At 41.9% G+C, this 24,534-nt stretch overlaps 1 protein-coding gene across 9 annotated transcripts in view; it reads right to left on the bottom strand.

Annotated features, from left to right (window-relative positions):
- Positions 1-24,534, bottom strand: part of ephb2b (eph receptor B2b) — a 171,504-nt gene that overhangs the window by 94,309 nt on the left and 52,661 nt on the right. For 6 of the 9 annotated variants that reach the window (XM_014166649.2, XM_014166653.2, XM_014166651.2 and 3 more), the window contains exon 2: positions 12,225-12,310. In XM_014166649.2, the coding sequence (XP_014022124.1) occupies positions 12,225-12,310 (86 nt within the window). The remainder of the gene's footprint in view (positions 1-12,224; positions 12,311-24,534) is intronic. The other 3 variants (XM_045705124.1, XM_014166655.2, XM_045705126.1) reach the window with 1 other exon arrangement.

The following is a 24,534-nucleotide window of genomic DNA, read 5'->3' as shown; positions in this document are numbered from 1 at the left end:
GAGTCCAGATCTATTGAGTGGGGTATCCATCACGACCACCATGTAAAGTATCTTGATTAGATGTAGGCTATGTAGCAGGATGCTATAAAGCAGAAGATACTGTACAGGGATGATACCAGTACAGCGATACTCTTTAGTTCGTAACTATCGTGGCAAAGAAACAAAACACGAAGGTCGATTTAACTTCTTTAGGAAAACAGCCCTAATGTTGGAAACAAACTTCATTATGTTGTCATCCAGAGTCACATTTATTTATTTTCAAAGCTATAGCACACAATATTTTACATAAAGCATGTTTTTAAAAGACCAAAGAGTCATGAGTCATGTTTTAATAAAATAATGCGATATTGGTATCGTCCCAGGCCTACTGTACAATGTATTCAACAATCAAATACATTCTTGGGGGCCCTAAGCAAAATCGTGTTCGACCATGATTACTACAAGTTTAGATAGCTGGCCGCTAGATTAACTTTCCATTCTAAAAAATGTTTGCTGAAATGGTCTAATTTAGTGACTGCCAGTGACTGCCATAACAAGAAAAAACTGCTGATGCACAAACAAATTTCGAAATTGCACCTTGTATATTTTACTATGCTAACCCTCAACAGTAAAATATTTGTTTATTTATTTTTGGGAAATTGATCCTGGGCCCAGAAAAGACGGGCAAGTTTCCCGTGGCTGATCTATGGATATAAAGAGCTCACAGACTGAGACAGAACAAGTGAGTGCCTGCAATCAACAACATGCCAGAGGAGTTGCTCTCTTCAAGGTTCTGTGTTCACATAAAGGAGGTCCTTCTAATGGGGTGTCATCGGTTCAGAGGTTGGCACCCAAACATAAAGAGGACCATCATGAGTGGGGCGCCAAAGTGTCCGGGGTCGCAGCTATGTCTTTGAGGGTCGTACCCAAATATAAAGACAGCCATCAGGGCGCTAGCGGTGCAGAGCACTGTGCACCCTGCTGCACCGATCTACTGAGTGGGAACGGGATGTACAGTGGGTAAGGCAATTGTCAGCCATCTTCTAATTACAGCTAAATGAATGAGTTTGAACACCACTTATCCTCTTGACTCACATTCCTACCCCATGTGTATTATGCTGCATGGTGACACTTCCAGTAGATCTCAACAGCTAAATTGTGTTGATATATGACCTTTCAATTAAAGATAAATGGCCTTAAAATTCCATTAATGTGGTCTGTATAAGCTATGAAGTACAGTATATAAGCATTTCGCTGCACCGGCCTTAACATCTGCTAAACTGTGTTCGCTACAAATAAACTTCGATTTCAAGTTCTACTGACTATGGAGTTTGGAAAAGTACACAATAGTGACTGCCACCCACCAACCGCTTACTGTAGCTGTATGAAGTGATAGAGCATAATGGTCTCTGAGAAAGAGGTTCGCGATCAATACCTCACAGGGCTGTCAGCCACTCCAGGAAGGAGTGAACATTCAGCTGACCTGCAATCTATAAGTCTCCCTGACAATGTGTCTCTGCTTTATCTGTAAAGCCAAGCGGAACACACTGTCAGAGTCATAGAGGACACTGTCTCCAAAGCAGAAACTATTCCCAAAAGGCAGCTTTTGCTACATGAAACTATCAGAAATAGAGTCTATCTGGTCTCCAGGATGGACTTCTGTGTCTAACTGAACCTCCTTCCTGTGGTGGAATCGGCTGGCAGGGTGAGTTGTAGTTTTCTCCTGAGACATTTTAAATCATTCAAAGGCCACAGTGGCATGTATGACACAACATGAAATGTGTATTTCAGTTCTCACGTCTTGTCATTACAGTGTGAGGATCAACCTGGGGTGGCTGGAGAATCAGAGAACAGCTATGCACATACAAAACATTCCAGCACTCCGTCACAGACACAAGTAAATAAATAATTCACACAAAGGAGAAAGAAGCCGATGGAAATCTCTTGGGGCTGAGTTGTCCAATTTACAGTTGTGGGAAATCTGTCAGAGTAAGAGTGCTCTGCCCTAAGGGGACAGGGGACAAATGACACCCAGTCTCTACATTGAGTTACAAAGAGGGGAACAAAACAGGCCAAGTACTGCAGGAATCCCAGCCACATGGAGGGCACAGAGAGAGACACACGGAGAGCCATAAGTGGAACTGTCTAATGCAGTCAACTTCAACTACCACTGTCTACTCGTAATGTACACCATGTGAAGTTAGACAAACAAGCGTCCTATTGCCTCTTTAACATGGTTCCACCAATCTACATGAGGATTGTATTCACATTTCTCCATTGGTGTAAAACAACATGACAATAGAATATATGCCAAGTTCCAACCTGCGATTGTCAGTGCAGTGCTCACATAAAATCATAACCACACACAGATGTTTTCGTCCATGATGAAGAGATCCTAAAAAACCTGAATAAAGTTTTACAGACCCACTTTAATTGACAGTCATACTAAATTAGGGGTCACTCTATTCTACAATGAGTTCCATACACTACAACGCTCTAACAAATAACCATTTAGGGAAGGAAATGGCTATATGCAAAGTTATGACCAGGCTCTTTCATAACCAGGCGGTTTTATTCTGAATTAACTCTTTAAATTACAAAACCTGCATTTGAATGCAGTTGTGATTGACTCAGACACATATTTGGGTCAAAGTCTCATCGTGAAACGTATTGTAGGTTGCAACACAAAAGATTTAGCTAAATTGCTGTGACACTAATTATGCACAGCCTTATGTGGTGTTTGGTATTCAAGACTTGATATTAGTAGCCTAAATACCTTCCCTGAGAACTTCAGCGGATGTTGCTATAAAATGTTGTGAACTGACATGAATATGGAATAATACATTTTATATAAGACTTCCATATTCCCCAGTCACTGAGTTCATTATAGCCGACTATAGAGAACGTACAGATCTATAGATCCCTCAAACGTCTCTTCAAGGTAGATTTTAACTTGTGCCAAATGAATCAACCTTACATAATAAGGTCTTATTAATCTGAATCATGTCACAAGTTGGCATAAAATGAAATACATTTGTCATTGCTAAAGCAGAATATTAAATGAAAGTACTACACCCAGGGCTAGAATGTGCTGTGGCCTACACATGCCTTTACCTCTACTATCCGGTTTTATGTCATGAAGTCACACAGAACATTTCCTTACTGGTGCATTTCCTTACTGGTGCTTACAGGCCACAACATTAGTCCTTAATATATGGAAGACCTCAACATCCTCTCTACAGAATGTGTCTGGGTGTTTTTAGTGCATTGACTACATTCATTTGCAACTGCCTGCAGATTATGCTCCCCACATAAAACAAATACTACAGTTTACTATAGAATACTATAGTACTTACTATAGAATTCTATAGAATTCTGTAGTAAACTGTGGTACATTGTAGAATCCTATATTCTACGCTGTAGTAACCCTTCACCGTATAGTGCTTACTCTAGACTTTTGTAGTGTGCTGTAGAATACTATACTACACACTGTACTATCCCTTGAGCATGTGTAGTACTTACTTTAGAATGTTGTAGCATACTGTAGAATACTATATTACACACTGTAGTATCCCTTGCTAATGTAGTGCTTACTTTTGCATTTTGTAGTATAATGGCAAATACTATACTAAAGACTATAGTATCCCTTGATTGTGTAGTGCTTACTATAGAATTTTGTAATATACTGTAGAATTCTATACTAAGCACTGTAGTATCCCTCGATCGTGTACTGCTTATTATAATACACTATATACCAAAAGTATGTGGACACCTGCTTGTCGAACATCTCATTCCAAAATAATGGGCATTAATATGGAGTTGGTCCCCCTTTGCTGCTATAACAGCCTCCACTCTTCTGGGAAGGCTTTCCACTAGATTTTGGAACATTGCTGCGGGGACTTCAGCCGCAAGAGCATTAGTGAAGTCGTGCACTGATGTTGGGCGATTAGGCCTGGCTTGCAGTCGGTGTTCCAATTCATCCCAAAGGTGTTCGATGGTGTTGAGGTCAGGGCTCTGTGCAGACCAGTCAAATTCTTCCACACTGACCTTGGCAAACCATTTCAGGGCCTAGCCCGAACCATGAGAAACAGCCCAATACCATTATTCCTCCTCCAACAAACTTTACAGTTGGCACTATGCATCTGCCAAACACAGATTTGTCCGTCGGACTGCCAAATGGTGAAGCGTGATTCATCACTCCAGAGAACGTGTTTCCACTGCTCCAGAGTCCAACGGCAGCAAGCTTTACACCACTCTAGCCGACACTTGACATCGCGCATGGTGATCTTAGGCTTGTCTGCGGCTGCTCGGCCACGGAAACCCATTTCATGAAGCTCCCGACAAACAGTTCTTATTCTGATGTTGCTTCCAGGGGCAGTTTTGAACTCGGTAGTGAGTGTTGCAACCGAGGACAGATGATTTTTACTTCAGCACTTGGCGGTCCCGTTCTGTGAGCTTGTGTGGCCTACCACTTTGCGGCTGAGCCATTGTTGCTCCTAGACATTTCCACTTCACAACAACAGCATACATTACCATTAAAATTATAGACTGATCATTTCTTTGTCAGTGGGCAAACGTACAAAATCAGCAGGGGATCAAATACTTTTTTCCCTCACTGTAGCTTTGTAAATGCTGTTTTGATATGGGGAGCTCATGCCAAGGATTTCCTCTGAGGTTCCCCCTATATCGTGTAGCGCTTACTATAGAACAGGGGTATTCAACTCTTACCCTAAGAGGTTTGGAGCCTGCTGGTTTTCTGTTTTACCTGATAATGAATTGCATCCACCAGGTCTAAATCAATCCCTGATTACAGGGGAACAATGCAAAAAAAGCAGTGGAACCTGCTTCGACATCCAGAGTTGAGTTTGAGGGCTATAGAATGTTGTAGTATATTGTGGAATACTATACTCTACACTGTAGTATCCATTGATTTATTTTTATTTGACTATTTAAAAACACAACACAACCACAAATGTGGATGCAATGCATTTAGAAATTTGTCAAGAACAACAAAGTAAAACATTTATTCCATTGTGGTCCTAGTTCAAACATAAAACATGTTACACATTTAAAGCTAACCCACATGAAATATTATAGTATTGTCTATGGTCTAAAATTAATGTATATACTACAGTATTCACTGTAGTGTTTTTACATAGTTTACTGTAGTATTGACTGTAGTGATTATGCAGATGACTGTAATATACTATAGTATTCACTGTTGTGTTTTTGACTAGTATACTGTAGAATCACTATAGATTTTTTGCGAACATGAGTAGTATACTGTACTATTTACTGTCGTGGTTTTTCAGACATGACTGTAGTAAATTGCAATAGCAACTGCCGACTAGCGTTTGCTAAAATGGCACAACTAACAGACAATGGCAGTTACTGTTTAATCAGGGGAACACCTCAACCAGAACATAAGACACACGTTCATGACAGGCCACCTATTGAGTTGGGTCAACAGTTCTGAGCTCCTCAGAGGAGGAAGGGGAGGACCATCCTCCTCAGTGCATTTAGGACTCTTAAGTATGTATGAGTGTCTGAGTAGAGCAAGCCACTATCTGGGTTTTTATTAATGGTTGTCTGATGATTGTTGAGTGCCGAAGACGTGGATATCGATTAAGGCTGATTCAGAGGGGTTGGGTTAAATACAGAAGACACATTTCAGTTGAAGGCATTCAGTTGTACAACTGACTAGGTATCCCCTTTTCCCCAATCAGTTACAATCTTGTAAATGAAGAATATTGTGACAGGCTAGGAACCAGCGTTTTGGTTAGTGTTTCCCTGGGCACGTAGGGGAGGACATGCAGGCAATGTATAAAATCACACCTCGGTCATGTTCAGATGGTTCTGTGTGTTGTTGCTGTTGCTTTATTTCTGTGAACAACCATTTTGTGACCATGCTGTCTTATAACATTGTTTGGGGTGTGGTTGTTTGTTCTGAATGTTATTTGTTGAGTTTGACCATTAGTCAGTTTATTCATGTGTGAATATTCAAGATGTTCATTATGTAAAGCCACTGCAATGTCCTTTTGTTTTCAGTTGGTTTGTTTGGAGAGGATTGTCTGTTTTATTGGCTGCGCCCACATATAAAGTGAATGTCTTTAAGTAAAGTAATGTGTATTTCTAAAATATACTGTTTATGTAAATGCAGTGGTTAACTGTTCTTTTCTACTATCAGAAGTACAATATTGTTTGTCACTGTTTTTGGTCATCTAGTGGAAGTAAAAAGATCTGTCATTTTTGTGTATTCTTAATGTGTCAAACAAGCTAACCTAAACCTCTAATGAACTTTGCTTGTTCTTTATCTGCTTCTGTATGGTTTCCCTTTAATGGGCCTAGAACCTGGCTAACATTTAGGATGTTACAATTGTAATAAAACAATATTTTTGCTGAGGTGTTGTCTGGTCTGTTGCATTGCTCAACTGCTGATCCAACTCAATAGGTGGCCTGTCACTAACGTCTTATGGGCTAGTTGAGGTGTTCCCCTCCATTAAACAGTAACTGGCGTAGTCTGGTAGTTGTGCCATTTTAGCTAACCGCAGTCGGCAGGTGTTACTACAAAATACCACATTCATGTCCACGAAATCACATGAAATACTACCGTATACTTGTCATGTCTGCAGAAACACTACAGTGAATAATACTGGTAAAAAAAATATAGTACTTGTCTTGCGCTTTGGTCCTCTTCCTCATCACCCGACGACGAACGTTACAGTACTACAGTTTTTAGACCACAGATCTTTTTTTTATATGGGTCCACCGAAGATGAAAGCAAAAGATGGTTGGTGGAGGAGAAGGTGCTATTCCACAGCAGCTCTGAAGATCAGAACATCTGGCCTGGTTTTCACACTTCTCTCAACTCTCACTTAGGAAAAACACTGAGCACTTAACCTCTTGGCTGCTCTGCTTTGGATCAAATAGCCTCTCCTCACACTGTCCTGCACTGTGCACAAAATATGTATCTTCTTGTCTGAGGCAAGTATCGCCTTAAAGTTCACTAAATATTACATGGAATATTAATTATAACATATTTCAGTTCTTGGAGCCTGACTGGAGGCAGTTTCTAAAAAGTAATACAGGACTGATGCGGCCCCTATAATAAGGGGTGAACATACTGTGCATCAGATGGACACACCTGGAGAACAGTCATAAAAGTTGGTTTGTTGATGTTTCACTGGAATGTTAGGTTTTGTAATGTTAATACCTGTAAAGTGAGGAACTATGTATTTGAAATAAATGTGACTGTATTCAATTCAATTGCCATTAATTAAATCTTGGGAGGAGGGGGGAATTAAACCATTAAGCGACATGGTCAAACCTTGCTTACATTTGTATACGATCACGTGTCTCTCTATTATGCCTGGGAATACTTGGGAACAGATTTCCAAAATTAAAATCACTTGGAGCTGATTTTCTGGTGTTTTAAAGTATTTTACGTCCAATGATGAAGTAAAATAAAATAAAAACACAATACTAATGTTAGACAACAATTTGACCGCAAGAACCCCAAACAGATATAATATTTGACAAAAAAAAGAATTTCAATCCTTGCTTACATTTGTATACAATCACCTGTTTCTCTATTATGCGTGGGAATACTTAGGAACAGATTTCTCAAAATGTAAATCACTCAGAGCTGATTTCCTGGTGTTTTTACAGTATTTTACGTCCAACAATAGCATAAAAAAAAGAAAACTTGGGGGGGCAAATAAAACTTTTGGTCCGCGGGCTGCCAGTTGGGGAACCTTGTCGTATAGGCTCTCCCTAGCTAAATGAGGTAAGAAAATGTGTAATGTAACATCTAAATTAGGGTCCACTGGAAACACTGACCAATACTTAGGTTCCTATCCTGTCAATTGTAATTCCTCCCTGACTTATGCATTCGTTGTCATGTCAAACAGCAATGTACTCAAGGTGCTGACACTATATTCCAACTATAGAATTAGAATAAGCATTCTTTTTCCATGATTCCAGCAGTTTGCCATTTAAATAGGCCTCAATTTAATGATTTTTTTCATATCATGCATCATTGCTTTGGCACAGTGTAGAAATTATAACAAAAGTGCAGGAAATGTATGAAAATGCAGAAAAAATGGTTTGTTTGAAGTTGGGTTGAACAGTATAAAACATGATTGAAAATATGATTGAACAGTATAAAACAATCAGAATGGAGAAAACCCCAGTGAAATCACTTAACATTTATGAACTACACATGAGCATATTTATAAAACATCAAATACAAATATTGTCATACTGTCAAAAAAAATGACAAATATTGTGATATGAAATTTTGGCCATAATGTACAGTTGACTATCATGTATCAAGTTAGGATATATTTTATGAATCTTTACAGCATAAGGGAAGACCAACTGCTGGTATGGTACTGTGCTGAATGTTACTGATCTGTCAGTTAAGCCTGTGAAGCCATGCATGTGCGTGTAAGACAATAGCTACTGTAAAGCACCTCTGGCTGGTATATTGAGCGATTCCAATTACCACACCTGTTCCTGTTGTGCTGGTCCACTGGGGAAAGCTAGGCCCCACGAGACTTCAGAATGGATTGTGTTCGCATCCAGCTCCATCATTTCCCTAGAAAACCCCAACGTCTGCATCTGATAGGGCCTTTACCTGATCAATCAGGGCCTGAGAGGTACTCTAGCTCTCGAATCACAGTGAAATGAATCGGATAATCTTGAACAGGCCATGGCATAATGTTTAGTCTGAAGTCAAATGCTTTTCAGCGGAAACGGAAGCTAGGTTGAAGATAGCTGTATCCCTGACAACCGGATGCATCCAGTTGTTGGCAACTCTGCTAAGGGTGTTATGTAGAGGTGTGCCCCTCACTTGTTAGCCTGTCTAAAGCTGCAAGAGTAGACAACTCTAGACTGTCTAGAGCTATCTTCTCTTGCAGCTTCAGACAGGCTTACAAGTGAGGGGCACACCTCTACATAACACCCTGGGACTTGACTTTGATGTTAGGATCGAAACCCCTAAAACTTTGATGCTGATTAATGAAAGTAAACAGGGCAGATTTTTCATCACTGGCATTTTCAAATGTTTGATTTTCAAGTCTGAAGTTTCAACTTCTTATTTATATAGATCATTAAATATACTTTTCTGATTGTTTTTCTGAACCTTACATTTTGTAAATATGAATGGGAGACGTGATGCAAACGGCCTGTAAGATTTCCAACCTCGTTAATGGGGAAATGGCAGCGCTGGTTCTGTTTAGATTGAATCCAGAGCTGGAGAGAGGAAGACACCGGGCCTCTTTGTTCTCTCAAATTAGCAGGAAAGAGAGCATGCCCTCAGGTTGAGGGAGATGATGTTGAGCTAAATTATTGCAGAAGATCTTTGAAGTTGCACCAGTGGACTGTTGGAGCTCTTTTTTCGTCTTCCTCTTTTTCGTGCTTAAAGACACACAGCATGATAGAGTATAATTCAAACCACCCTTGATACCAACCACAGAAGTATAAATAATTGAATATAATAGGGAGTGGTTTTGTGAAATGCACCATCAAATAAGTATGCAGCATATTTCTCTGTGTTTTGGACACAGTCTGAAGATTCTGGATCCTTTGGTGGAGGAAGAAGTGAAGGAGACCGAGGTTCTGGTTTCGGCTGGTCAGGAGAGGGATCGGCTTGAGTGTGGCTAGATAGAACAAATGCCTTGGCGCACCATGTGGAAATACTGTGCATCAAACGCTGCTGGAGCCAATATAACACATACAGTTGAAGTTGGAAGTTTGCATACACCTTAGCCAAATACATTTAAACTCAGTTTTTCACAATTCCTGACATTTAATCCTAGTAAGAATTCCCTGTCTTAGGTCAGTTAGGATCACCACTTTATTTTAAGAATGTCAAATGTCAGAATAATAGTATAGAGAATTATTTATTTCAGCTTTTATTTATTTCATCACATTCCAAGTGGGTCAGAAGTTTACATACACTCAATTAGAATTTGGTAGCATTGCCTTTAAATTGCTTAACTTGGGTCAAACGTTTCGGGTAGCCTTCCACAAGCTTCCCATAATAAGTTGAGTGAATTTTGGCCCATTCCTCCTGACAGAGCTGGTGTAACTGAGTCAGGTTTGTAGGCCTCCTTGCTCACACATGCTTTTTCAGTTCTGCCCACAAATTTTCTGTAGGATTGAGGTCAAGGCTTTGTGATGGCCACTCCAATACCTTGACTTTGTTGTCCTTAAGCCATTTTGCCACAACTTTGGAAGTATACCTGGGGTCATTGTCCAATTGGAAGACCCATTTGTGACCAAGCTTTAACTTCCTGACTGATGACTTGAGATGTTGTTGTCCAATATGGAAGCACACTGCAATACTATTGTTTTCAATAACCTCTACATAACTTTTTTAAAAGCACCAGTAGTCAAAGTCTAACACCAACGCACAACCTCTGCCCTGCAAGAGAGAAAGCTACCTTTTCAAAAAGCTTACACAGTGAGATACATATGGATTACTGTTTTTCTCATGATTTCTGAATCTGCACAGCATAATTTTTTTTATTTAACTAGGCATGTCAGCTAAGAAGAAATTCTTAATTACAATGACAGCCTAGGAACAGTGGGTTAACGGCCTTGTTCTGGGGCAGAACAACAGATTTTTACCTTGTCAGCTCTGGGATTCAATCTAGCAACCTTTCAGTTACTGGCCCAATGCTCTAACCACTAGGCTACCTGCCATCTTTTTTACAAATACTAAGCTCAGTGTGGAGAGAGCTGTCTGTCATTACTGGATTGAGGTCAGGGCTTTGTGCTCAGGGCTTTGTGCTAGCCACTCCAATACCTTGACTTTTTTGTCCTTAAGCCATTTTGCCACAACTTCGGAAGTATGCTTGGGGTCATTGTCTATTTGGAAGACCCATTTGCGACCAAGCTTTCACTTCCTGACTGATGTCTTGAGATGTTGCTTCAATATATCCACGTACTTTTCCTTCGTTGTGATGCCATTTATTTTGTGAAGTGCACCAGTCCCTCCTGCAGCAAAGCACCCCCACAACATGATGCTGCCACCCCCGTGCTTCACGGATGGGATGGTGTTCTTCAGCTTGCAAACCTTCCCCTTTTTCCTCCGAAAATAACGATGGTCATTATGGCCAAACAGTTCTATCTTTGTTTCACCAGACCAGAGAACATTTCTCCAAAAAGTACGATCTTTGTCCCCATGAGCAGTTGCAAACCGTAGTCTGGCTTTTTTATTGTTGTTTTGGAGCAGTGGCTTCTTCCTTGCTGAGCGGCCTTTCAGGTTATGTCGATATAGGACTCGTTTTACTGTGGATATAGATACTTTTATACCTGTTTCCTCCAGCATCTTCACAAGGTCCTTTGTTGTTGTTCTGGGATTGATTTGCACTTTTCGCACCAAAGTACATTCATCTCTAGGATACAGAACGCTCCTTCCTGAGCGGTATGACAGCTGCGTGGTCCCATGATGTTTATACTTGCGTACTATTGTTTGTACAGATGAACGTGGTACCTTCAGGCATTTGGAAATTGCTCCCAAAGATGAACCAGACTTGTGGAGGTCTACAATTTCTTTTCTGAGGTCCTGGCTGATTTCTTTTGATTTTCCCATGATGTCAAGCAAAGAGGCACTGAGTTTGAAGGTAGGCCTTGAAATACATCCACAGGTACACCTCCAATTGACTTAAATTATGTAAATTAGCCTAGCAGAAGATTCTAAAGCCATGACATAATTGTCTGGAATTTTCCAAGCTGTTTAAAGGCACAGTCAACTTAGTGTATGTAAACTTCTGACCCACTGGAATTGTGATACAGTGAATTATAAGTGAAATAATCTGTCTGTAAACAATTGTTGGAAAAATGACTTGCACAAAGTAGATGTCCTAACCGACTTGCCAAAACTATTGTTTGTTAACAATGTATTTGTGGAGTGGTTGAAAAACGAGTTTCAATGACTCCAACCTAAGTGTATGTAAACTTCTGACTTCAACTGTAGTAGTCATAGTTTAAAGGAAAATGTATTTTACTTGAAATTTGTCTTTCTATTTATCGTTATCGCATCAATTCAGGCAATTTATCGCCCAGCTCTGCTGTTGGGTGTCAAAACCAAGTTGATCTGTGATGAACTGAAATTAACTGAAAATGTGGCGCACTGTAGTATTGCTGCATCTGCATGAAAATGAGTTAATTAGCAATCAAATTAATTAAGCAACTGAAATGAAAATTCCATGATATCATGTAAATGATGAGCTTACACTCACGCTGTTGTCATTGGACCCTGACACGGGATAGACTGTCCAGCCCAACTCAGCTGTCGCTGTGGTGGAGTCCATTAGTGTCTCTGTGGAAAAGAAAGAGAGTGTGGTCAGACAAAATCCAAGTCATAGAGTACCTTCAAACAAATAATATACAGTAGCAACAGTGCACATTTACAGCAGGTAAGCATAGGTGGAGATGGGAGTCCATTTATGAGCTAGTCATTCAAACCTAATAAGATTTGATTACAATTAATAGTAATGAAACTATATTTCATTTTCAGTCTTAAAATTGCTGCTACTGTAGATAGTCTTTATTCAGACATCTCCATTATCCTCTCTCTTAAAGATAGCAATGCAACTGTTTGAGACCAGGGCATATTTGGCTACATGCTGTAGTAGTAAACAGTGTGAGACCATCCATGTGGAAGAGAACAGATCACTGGGTTCACTGGAACTTGGTCAACTCTACCACAGCCACCAGGCTACTACATCATAGGTCAACTTCCACTCAACAGGCACATGCTTCTTCAGTTCCACCCCCTGGCTTTGAGGGGCAACCGCCCGGCTGGAAAAGCAAAGCTCCTGGGGTAGTGAGAGGGGCCATTCTAGATGTGCTGGATTAGCTGGTGGAAAAGAACACCTCTGGTAATTGGGGTCAAAGAGAATATGTCTCCTGTTTGTCATGAGGTCCTCTCTGGCCAGCCAATGCCATTCCAGAGGCAGGCAAGGCAGGCTGTCTGTCAATGCCTTCTCTCTGAGGGACAGGGAGTGACAGGGAGGGGGGCAGAAAGAGGGTTCTACAGGCCTAATGAATTTCCACTGGTTATTAGCCCAGGAGCACCAGTGTTGAGCTGGAGCAGATGGAGACAACATTCATCAGGTGATAGGCGCCAGCTGCAACTCCAAAAGGCCAGTGAAAGATGTATGCAATTCCCCTTGACAAGCCAGCTACTAACTATAAGTCACTTTTGGTGATTGGTAGTATAAAGTTATTTTTCAAAGATGTATTTATTATTCAGCATGCGTTCTGTATGATGTCAGACTTCCCTTTCAGAAATTGGAAAAGGACTATTGGGCTAATGATCTGGATGGCCTGATTTTACAATACAGTGCAGCTAAACTCACACAAGACAGAGAACAGCATCCAATATATTTTAGAACGTTCCAGTATTTCATAACACATGGATTTCCTCTGATTTATATTCCAGAGGAAACCAAAGCTTTTAATTAACAGGCTCCACATCCCGCACATTTATTTTTAGGAACTTGCCGAATCTAAGAGCCTCACCAATATACGCAAAGCATAATAGCACATTTCACATCCCATTCAGTTATCACAAAGCCCAAACAGTATAATTAGGCAGATGAGGCTGCATTTCTGCTACCATTGATAACCTTGTGCGACTCCGGGTTGAGCAGTCTACATGAGTGTTAGGCAGTGAAATGGTAATTATCCCCCGTAATGATAATGATAATTAGCTGAGTAGTAAAGTGAGAATGATGAACCCCCTTGGTGGTGGTTTAGGGAGTGTGGTGGTAGAGAGAAAAGGGAGGGAGTGAAATCCCCTGGTATGTGAACACAGACGGCCCTCCAGTCCCTCAGTCAGGCTCACACAACCTTTTGCTTACTGCTATTAGAGGCCTGCACGCTGGACAAGTAGTACCTGGCCCTGAAAGACTGATCACCTTTCTCCCTCCTGCTGACTAGACTTCATAGCAGGCAGCCACACCAATTCATTACCTACTGCAGTGCCAAGAGTACCTCACTGAGTCACAACCAGCACTGTTCACTCCCTCCTCAGTCCTCAGGCTCTCAGCAGGCAGCACAGTGGCAGGGCAAGACTGCTCAGTCAGACACACTGTCCAGTAAGAGAGAGACCAGGCAGAGTGGAGGGAGGGAGGGAGGGAGGGAGGGAGGGAGGGAGGGAGGGAGGGAGGGAGGGAGGGAGGGAGGGAGGGAGGGAGGGAGAGGGCAGAGTGGAGGGAGGGCTCTGGCCCCGAACAGGGAACGGTATGGCAGCGATGAAGCCAAGAGACCAAGACTGACTGTTTACACTGAGGTCTGGAGGTGACGACACATTCCAGCCTGGGCCTCTGGCTCAGCTGGGGGTCAAAGGGCACCAGCTATATTTCAGTTATATGAGCACACAGAGGATGCTGAGCACACAGAGGACGTGAGAGCTTAAACTTTTCAACAAGGCTGTCTTTTTTATTACTAGACAGGCTCAGCCTGAACACTGAAGGTGCATGAATATGCAATGAGACCTTGGAGTTTTAGATACGCTTACAGGCCTAAGAGCGCTTCCTAAAACACTTCCTGAGAGTAAGCAAGGAGGGTTTTGTGCTGATCGTAAACCTCCGCTGAGAGGTTTGTTTAAAGTTACAGAGGGGCCAGACGGGAGGGGCCAGCAGCGCTCCAACAACACTGAGTCTTCTCTGAGAGCTAGGGGTAGATGCAGCCGCAGCCTCTCAGCTTTCCAGAGAATGTCATCACATTTTAAATGAAGGTTAGAGAGAGCAGCTGTTCACAAGCTCATAAACAAATTGAGTCTCAGAACACATACCCACATTAATTGACATGGATCAAGATGCTTTTAGGCCTGGGATTATTGTAGTGGAAATTGTTTGGTCGGCAGCCACGTTCTAAATACCAAAAAGTAGGAGCAACTCGTATAACTATTTCTAAGAAGTGTAGGAGACAGTTATATGCAGAGCCGTGTGTTCCAAAATGATTGCAGGCCTCATTAGCAGATGGACAATACACAATGGTGGAGGACGAGCCAAGATACACTATACACTGCACACACTATAAAGTGCTCTGAGACCAAGTGAAAATACAACTCATTTTCATTCATCAAGTCGGTATTCAAGGTATGTGATTTTGTTTTGTTCAGAGCTTTGGGGACATTGCTAGCCCTTTTAATCCAGGCACAGTGATTCTCCTCCAGCTCCAAAAAACAGGGGATGCAGCAGAGGAGGACAGGAGAAGCGGCCGGCCATAGAGCACGTGTGTGTACGTGTGTCTGTTTTTGATCGCACATGTGCTTGATTTGTGTGGGTACTGTGTGAGTATGCTTTGGCTTGAGGCGAGGAGGTCAGGCTTTGAGAGATGGATGGCCAATTAGTGTGTAGGGTTGAGCAGGGAAGAGTCTGACTGATGGATGTACACACTGTCTCCTCCAGGGTGGACCATCTTATCTCCCAGCTCCCACTGTCCTCCTCCAGGCAGGAAATAGGCAACAAGTGCAGCCTTCCAAACAGATGCACATCCCTGTCTCTATAGCGGCACACTAACACACAGGTGGACACAAAGGCAGACACACACACACACAGTCACAGATTCACTGATTATACTGTAAAAATGTATAAAGCATGAATTTTCAGCGAATTATGTGGTAGTGTTCTGTCAAAATAGTGCACAACAGCTGTGTAGAATAAATACTATTATAGTATCTAGAAAGCAAGGCACTGCATCTCAGTGTAAGAGGCGTCACTACAGTCTCCGGTTTGAATCCAGGCTGTATCACATCCGGCCGTGATTGGGAGTCCCATAGGGCGGCGCACAATTGGCCCAGCGTCGTCCAGGTTAAGCTGGGATAGGCCGTCATTGTAAATAAGAATGTGTTGTTAATAACTGACTTGCCTAGTTAAATAAAGGTTAAATAAAAAAATAACAAAAGGCTTTAACATGGGCAGAACCGGGCTTGTATCAAATTACGTTAATAATTTAATGAGGGTATTTCTGAAGAAGTGATTGACCTCCAAAACACAGCATGTAAAGGCTTGCAAGCATGATGTTCTTTTATCCTCCTTCCCAGGAGAATTGTACTGTAGGCCTAGCCTCTACGAAGCAAATTCCTCAACATTGACTTCTACATCAAAGCATCCACTAACACTTTTTTTCAATGCGGTGGAAATGGCAGGTTACAGCACCACAGTGTTTTTCTCACCAAATCTGTGGTGAGTATAACTCAATGAACTTCCATTTCATGAAACACCTGGAATCATAGGCTATATTCAATGGAAAATGTGGATTATAGATGACGGTACAGCAATAGCCTGAACAATCTGTCCACAAGCTAATACCATAGACCAGATAGCAGTCTTCTTGTGGACAGCGCTAAGAAATGTGCCTAGATTTATGGCACTGGGATTGGAAAAACTGCCAGTGCCGAGGTAAGACTGATGCCCATAATGATGGACGCGCACTGCTACTGTATGGCATTTTGGACAGAATAACAAGTAGAGTGCTCTGTTTCATTTGAGGGAGGGAGCCCCTGAACCTGAGCCATCTCAGAAATCTTTCAACTCCATGAGGGTCCATTAGGTGGGGCTCCCACCACCACCACATTACAACATGTCCTTGTGCGGTAAATGAATCAGTAATCCTGCATTTACAATGAAACAGGGGCTTTGTGGATGAGGTGGCAACGGCCCAAACCCCAACAGCACAGGCTTTTTTTCAGAGAGTCAAACTGGGCTTGGCATGCTGCCCTGGGTATCTGGTGCACTTTAACATGTGTCTTTGGAGAGACATCACTCTATCAGAAAGATTTATGGGTAACAGGGGTTATTGTTGGTTCCTGCAAGGCCCGGTTCTGGGGTTCTGATGATGATGTAGGGGCTGGAGGAGTGATGAGGTGGGATGGAGTGGGACACGACTGAGGCTGAGGATCTAGGCCTGCTCTGAGGGAAAGAGAGGAAGTTGGGCAGTTGATTTTGGCAGAAGACGGTGCCCTGTGAAATATGCTACCACACACAGTACGTGGAGCACTCTGACTGCTAATAAAATGATACAGCACACCATTCCCCTGGGCTACAGGCAGGATGTTCCATAGTAATCCTTACAGAGCCCACTGTGTTATCATTCAATATAACTAAACCTGTCAGCCTGGACAAGGAGAAATGACCAAAAACAGAAAAGTAAATCAAGCAAAAACTCTACCGTAACATGACTGTCAAGTCCTCTATGTACTACTTTGAATCACTCAAAGACACTCCTGTTTCGACCCTTTTCCTGAATCAGCCAATTTTATCACAAGAGTATCTAATCCATAATACTAGATTATTTAGGTATAGTATGTAAATGGGTCAAACTACTGGATCATAAAAATAGTAGCTACTCCTGACCCTTATCCATGATAGCACATACAGATGTTTGATCACCCTGTTGCAGAACTGTACTGCAACGCAGGACACTTAAAACATGCAGTGTATTTGAGGTTTAAAAAGGCTTCTGAAGTTTGTCATTTCCACTTTGAAATTTAAGACTTGATTTTGCCTTACAAAAAATGTATTATCCACTACAAAAATGTCAATTAAAGGAGTAGTTCACTATTTTACAACAACTTGATGTTAGATGGTTCCTCACCCTGAAAGTAGTCCATGGGCCAAGAGAAACTGTAATCCACGGTTCAGTTTTCTTTAAATAGCCACTACAAACGTAATATGGCCATATCACCTTTAAGTAACATCAAACCAAATATGGAGTTGATTTCAGGTGATTTGACATTAAACATGCTCACATGCCCACATCACTTTCAATGATTGTTAGCTTGTAGTGGCTAAGGTTAGCTGAAGTTTGTAGAGGATGTTTAAAGAAAACTGAACCACAGTTTCTCTTGGCCCATAGACTACTTTCAGGGTGAGGAACCATCTAACATCAAGTTGTAAAACATTTCCTGTTGCTGCAAGATTATTGTCCTGCTGTAGCACACTGGCTAAAATGAAGATCCTACATCTGTAACTTTCCAACAGATCACTATTCCAAAGTAATCGACTAAATCATTTTCCGAACCTGGTTTACATCATCGTGGATTACAACACCCCTGTGCGCTGGCTTTCTAATCTTTTCAACATTTGGAATTCTTTCCATGCGTCCAGAATGTGTGCTATTGCTATTAGCAGTAACTGTAGGTGCATCATTAGCACACAGTTTCACTGCACATTAAAATGTAGTTAGTTCTGAAAGACACCATATTTCATGATTTGAGTGCACCACTGTTAATTGAGAACCATCCATCTCAAAAGTAAATTTGAAGAAAGAATGGTCACCACCTGGTCAATCAAGCACACCAGGGCTTTGGGAGAAAAACCTCAGCTTGGCTGCAAGGCTAGAAGAGTCAAACATGTTTCTAATATTTTTCAAATCCTTCTGAAATCCTCATTCAAACATCCTAACGGAGGATAATGTTTTTTCCTTGAGTGGTTAATGGAAAAGGCTGTAATAATGGATCTCATCATTCAAAAGAGTTAAATCTTCAATAGACAGAGAAAAGCCTTCAGTCTGATAATTGTTCCCTGAAATGTGGAGATCTTCCATCATACTTGAAATACCTGCAGGAAAGTCACGCAGAGATGCACAAAGCACCTTACATCAAACTAACAGCTTTTCACACATCAATACTAATTAACTTGATGGAAATCATCATTGCAAGCCTCCCACACCTTACCTACAAGCCATAGGGAGAAAGGCGGGTGATAAAATGTTTTATACAGACAGCACATGCACGAACCTGAAGCAATCCCTTGTTCATTGATGTGTGGTACCGGGTTTCGCATGACAGGCGCTCTCTCCTAGGTCGGGCTGAACAGGGCAGGCTGTACCAGAGCCCAAGGCCCCTCAGGACCCATGGTGGCGTGGGAGTACCAAGGGTAGGAGGCGTTCCTCCCAGGTAGAGAACACCGAACTGGGGGGAAGGAAGGGCTCAGTGTCCCCTCCCAACTCACAGTATGTGCCGGGATAATGAACACGTCTTAGAGTTTAAGGAAAACCAATCTCTGTTCCAACATTTCAGATCCATAGACCTGCCAGAAAAACAGCTTTGTATGTGCAGGCCTGAGAGGCATCACAGCAGTGAAATGGCTCTGAAATGGACTGTGTACTGTAGGTTACAGAGAGATGGGTAAAGTACTCCAGATTGACTGATAAGTGCTCTTTACTTTGTCAAGTGATGTGCCGTCCAAGCTTGACTCAAACAGGCAGCACTTTCCAATCATTGTGTCAGCAAAAAATGTAGCTACAAAGACAGAAGAAAAAAGACATATTTTTTTGCCAGTCTTACCTTGTTTGTCTATATAAGGAATAACCCTCTGCATGACCCCTGTAAAATACCTTCACATTAACCAGTCAATGCCACTCCATGCCAATAGACTGCCAAACAATTGAGTTTACTGCCTATTCCACATCCTTTAAAAGCCTTTAAAGGTAGTCATAAAGTATATTTCAGAGCACCAGGTTTACTCCTGATCCTTGTCTGTTAAAGGGTGGCTGATAGAGGAGACCTGGTGACCTGTCCTGTTTTTCATGTCACTGGGCTGGAGTTGGCCCACTGGGCAAAAACTGCTTGAATCAGTGTTGTTTCCATGTCATTTCAACCAAAAAATTCTATGTGATGACGTTGACTCAACAGTGAAAACTGATTGGAATTGCAAAAAGTCATCAACGTAAGGGAATTTTGTATTTTTTTCACCCAACTTTTAACCTAAATCCAATGACAGGGTGACATTTTTGGTCGATTTTACATTGAATGTTAGTTGACAACTCAACCAAATGTAAATCCAAACTAGACATTGAACTGACGTCTGTGCCCATTGGGGGGGCAGTTATGCCTGGTGGATGGAGAGCAGGAAGTCCAGGCGGACCATTTCTCAGGCTGTCAGAGAGTAAACGCTGTACTACAACACCCTTCCATGTCCCACAGCTGTCTGCCTGACCTGAAATATGCATGAGATGGAAATGTGTGAGACTGAGCTTCTGAGCTAACACTCTCCTCATATCATGTTGAATATCTAAATATGGCCATGGGGTGAATCACTGTCCTTGATGTAAAGGGTTCAACTTGATTCATGTATGATATGCTGATGTTTTTCTCCAGGCACAAGCCACTTATTTATTGATTGGCTAAAGCGATTGAAGCCGGTAATCTAAAGAAATACACAAACATCACATGTATACAGCATGCTGTGAATGCCAACTACTTTCCTAGATTCAACATTGATAAACCAAAATGGTATATCATTTCTAGGTTAAGTGCTACAAGAACTGTAAACGGGGCTTCCGATATTATATTGTTGAATGATAAATTAGGCTCATCCGGAGATGTGAATGATTCATGAAATGTAAATAAATAAGTCATTGGCTCACGCAGAGACAAGCGTGCTTTCGTGTGGGCGCTTATCATTAGACGTGTTTATCATTACATGAAAAAATGAAGTGGAAAATAAGGACACATGAAAATAACATTGTAATGAAAATGACAGTAATTTAACACACTGTTAAGCTTCCTAACCCAGCATTACTGGAATCTTAAGAACTGCCAGTTCCTCAAATTTCCTGTGCCTTACCTGGCATGTGCTTAAAATGGGCACGGCGGAACTGCTTCTCCAGGACAAATCCCCGATAACGCTTGTAGGCGATGTCATGGTGACGTTGGCTAGCTAAATTCATGCACAGAAACACGTCATAGAGTCTAACAGTTATCTCACGCCAGGTCGTCAAATCAGAGGCACTCCTTCGAAATAAAGTTGTTTTTGACGAAAATGTAAACGTGTTAGTTTGTCAAATTTACCAGGTTGGAGTAATAACATGTTCAACTAGTTAAGACATTGGCTCGAATCGAGGTTGTGCCTTTAGATTTAGAGAAAATTCATTTTTCACTTGTCTCATTGACTTCTCAAACCCCGGCCTGCTTTCCCTAGTTTGTTTCGCAAGCATTCCCGGAAGTCTTGGGCCTCTGGGTTTAGAAACTCTGTGACCATAATGTCACTGAATGAACTACTGTTATGTGTGTCTAAAATATTTACCAAATGGAGGGGATACAGGCATTGGCCCTGTATCTTCCCAGGAGGACTCAAAAGAACAAAAGGCTTGATACAAGACTGGTGGTTATATCATAATTACCAGCATATTGATATCAAATACTGTTCACTCTCACTGTTTTACACATTGGCAACAAACCAAAGATTGGTATCTGGATCCATGAAAGGAACACATATCAGAGAACAGACATTAATAGGAACTCCTGCATCCTGCCGTATGAAACCCATATGTGTGTTTGTGCCTCTCTGTGTTAGGGATTGGCAACAGCTATCATTGTCTTTTGTAAGGCAGATGTTTCAACCAAGGAGCCTCCAGAAAAATGTCAAAGCTTAATATCACAGGGGATGATTAGTGAGATATGATGGGACTCAAATAACCTCCATTCATTTTCCATAACCACCCCACCAAGTGTAACTAATAAAATATGGAAGCACAACTATTACAAGATAAATGATACAATACCTCACCAGTCTGCGTCCTTATTAAATCTCCTCTCAGTAATATGAATCACAAGAATTTCAGATGCCCCAGATTGCCATATTAAACCTTCAGCCCTTTCTGTGTAGTTTCTGTGCTGAGGAATTTGAGCAGTGACATTTGATGTGTGAGCATCACAGGGTCAAACTAGGAGAGTTGATCCATTGCCAGTCGATGCAGTCTGTCTGCCAGTTATAAGCTCTAGATCTCTGTCTGCACAGATATCCCCATCCCCACCCTCCCCGCTGCATAATCAATAGCTTGGTCTACTTATCCAATATACTGTATATGTGTCCAGATTTCTCTATTGAAGCTAATGTCAAATGTAAGTGATGTGCTTATTACAATTTATAAAAGTACAGACTCAGAGCTTCAAAGTGGTATATCACACACTGTAGTTGGAAGAAACATTGGAAAGTGTTGATGCTTTGAGAGTAGATAAACGTGTTATCTCACTTAACAGACACGCAGGAGAAAATGCCCTTTGAAAGATTTTTATGAGATTTTAACACTTCCTAAAGAGCTCTTCTTTGTTTACGCCCATTCAGCATCTTTCCCGCCCATTTAAGCCTTAGCTCCTCTACTTAAACCCAGCTAAATTCGGGGCAGCAATGTTTTTGAGAGCTATAGCATCACATTTACAGCTGTCCATACTGTGAAGTAGGAACCGGTGTCAAACGCCTCACATTCTGTAACTAGTCACATATTTGCTCACCTCGGTGTTGCGTAATCTTCAATAGAAGCATGTTATTTCGGGACTTTAATCAAACATGAGCATGAAATGATGATGAGGCAGATATGAAATAGTAAAGTTGTGGGAAGGCCTGTATGAACCACCTGACAGACAAATGGCTCGAGACGGAAAATTATCTCTCCTATGGAGAGTGTCTGTGGGTTTCTGTGTGAGTGTGTGCGCGTGTTTTTAAGTGCATACCTTTTGTATGAGCATGGCTGGTGTAGTGACTGAAGGATTACGCCATGCTCAGCAGTAGACAGCAGACTCCAGCAGTGCCAGGTGGGTAGCCCTTCCCTCCTCCCTCCCTCCCTCCCTACATGCCTCCTAACACTCAGGCTTGTTCTGACTCTCTGAGATGCTCCATATCCAGCCCACCTCCCTTAAGTTCCCTGAACCGAATAGGAGATGAGTGTACCTCCTCACGGCCGTGACTGTTTTACCAGGACCCCCTGGACCTGGGGACCACACGTATCAGGGAACAGAGGAATGGCAGACCTGATTCAGATTCCTGGCCTATGAGCTAGTCGTCCTCTTGCCTGTGGAAGAGTTATGACCGGTCACGGCCCCCTGGGGTTCTATAAAGCTCAGGCTCTGAGGCAGGCTCCACAGTGGGTCTAGTCCTGCACTGCTGGGACCATTACTCCTGCCTGAGGAGCCTAGTGTAAAGACACACAGCCAGGACATGCCTCTACACTAACCCAAATATCACTCCACATGTTGGCACCCCAAATCCCTGCCATCAACATGCTCTCCATCACTGAATACACAGCACAATGGAAAGTGTGTACCAAAAAAAAACACTTTTAAGTCCCTCTAACACAAAACTAACTACAGCTATCCCAAGATATTGGACACCTGTGGGCCAGAGATGGAGAGCTAATGGTTTCATGGTGGCAAGCTCTGAATGGTTATAAACAGGGTTAAGTTGAGCTGCCTGGGACAGCAGAGCAGTGCTCCCTTCAGCTGGACCAGGCTATGTTTACAAGAAGCAATTCTCACCAGACACGTTTGCAGAAAGCCCTATCCACAAAGACTTAAAGTGTCTATACTCCTGCACATTACTCAGAGCTCCAATACACCTACACACCAACTGGAACGTGGTGCTCTACCACAGCAGGATAACAGAAAGGGGTCATCCCAGACCAGAACACCCACAACGCATTTCTCAATAATTCTACACTCCGGCCCCTCCACAAAACCAGCCCAGAGAGGCATTCTCCTTGAAATCCTCATCATGTGCAAGCATGCAGAATTAGAGAAAGCAAAGCATGATTACGGGAAATAATATAGTCTGTATGCCCTTGTCAATTGTAACAATCAGAGGGCAGTCTACTCAAACCAGAGCATACAACCCCCACAAACACTCTAAGACTTAGGGAAAAGGAGGACGAAACACACCCCCATTCACATCAACGGGGATGTAGTGGAGCGGGTCGAGAGTTTGAAATTCATTGGGATCCACATCACCAACAAACTATCATGGACCAAACACACCAAGAAAGTTGTGACAAGGGCACAACAACGGCTTTCCCCCCCCAGGAGACTGAAAAGATTTGGCATGGGTCCACAGATCCTCAAAATGTTCTACAGCTGCACCATCGAGAGCATCCTGACTGGTTGCATCACAGCCTGGTACTACAGAGGGTAGTGCGTACAGCTCAGTACATCACTGGGGCCAAGCTTCCTGCCATCCAGGACCTATAACTAGGCGGTATCAGAGGAAGGCCCAAAAATTGTCACCCAAGTCATAGACTGTCGTCTCTGCTACCGCACGGCAAGCGGTACCGGAGCGCCAAGTCTAGGTCCAAAATGCTCCTTAACAGCTTCTACCCCCAAGCCATAAGACTGCTGAACAATTAATCAAATGTTTTTACACTGCTGTTACTCATTGTTTATTATCTATGCATAGTCAATTTAACCCTACCTACATGTACAAATTACCTCAACTAACACATTGACTAGGTACTGGTACCCCCTGTATATAGCCTCATTATTGTTATTTTATTGTGTTACTTAAAAAAAATATATACTGTGTATATATATATTTTTTTTCTTCATTTTTTTTATTTAATTTATTTAGTAAATATTTTCTTATCTCTGTTTTCTTAAAACTGCATTGTTGGTTCAGCATTTCACGGTAAGGTCTACACCTGTTGTATTCGGCGCATGTGGCATATAACATTTTATTTTATTTTATTAATTTTTTTACATTTTTAACTGAGGGCAGACCAGACATGGAGTGAGGTTCCTGTACAAAAACAGACATAGCCCGC

Source organism: Salmo salar, chromosome ssa22 (genome assembly GCF_905237065.1).
Source record: "Salmo salar chromosome ssa22, Ssal_v3.1, whole genome shotgun sequence".
Lineage (NCBI taxonomy): Eukaryota > Metazoa > Chordata > Actinopteri > Salmoniformes > Salmonidae > Salmo > Salmo salar.
This window is presented reverse-complemented; position numbering and strand designations above follow the sequence as displayed.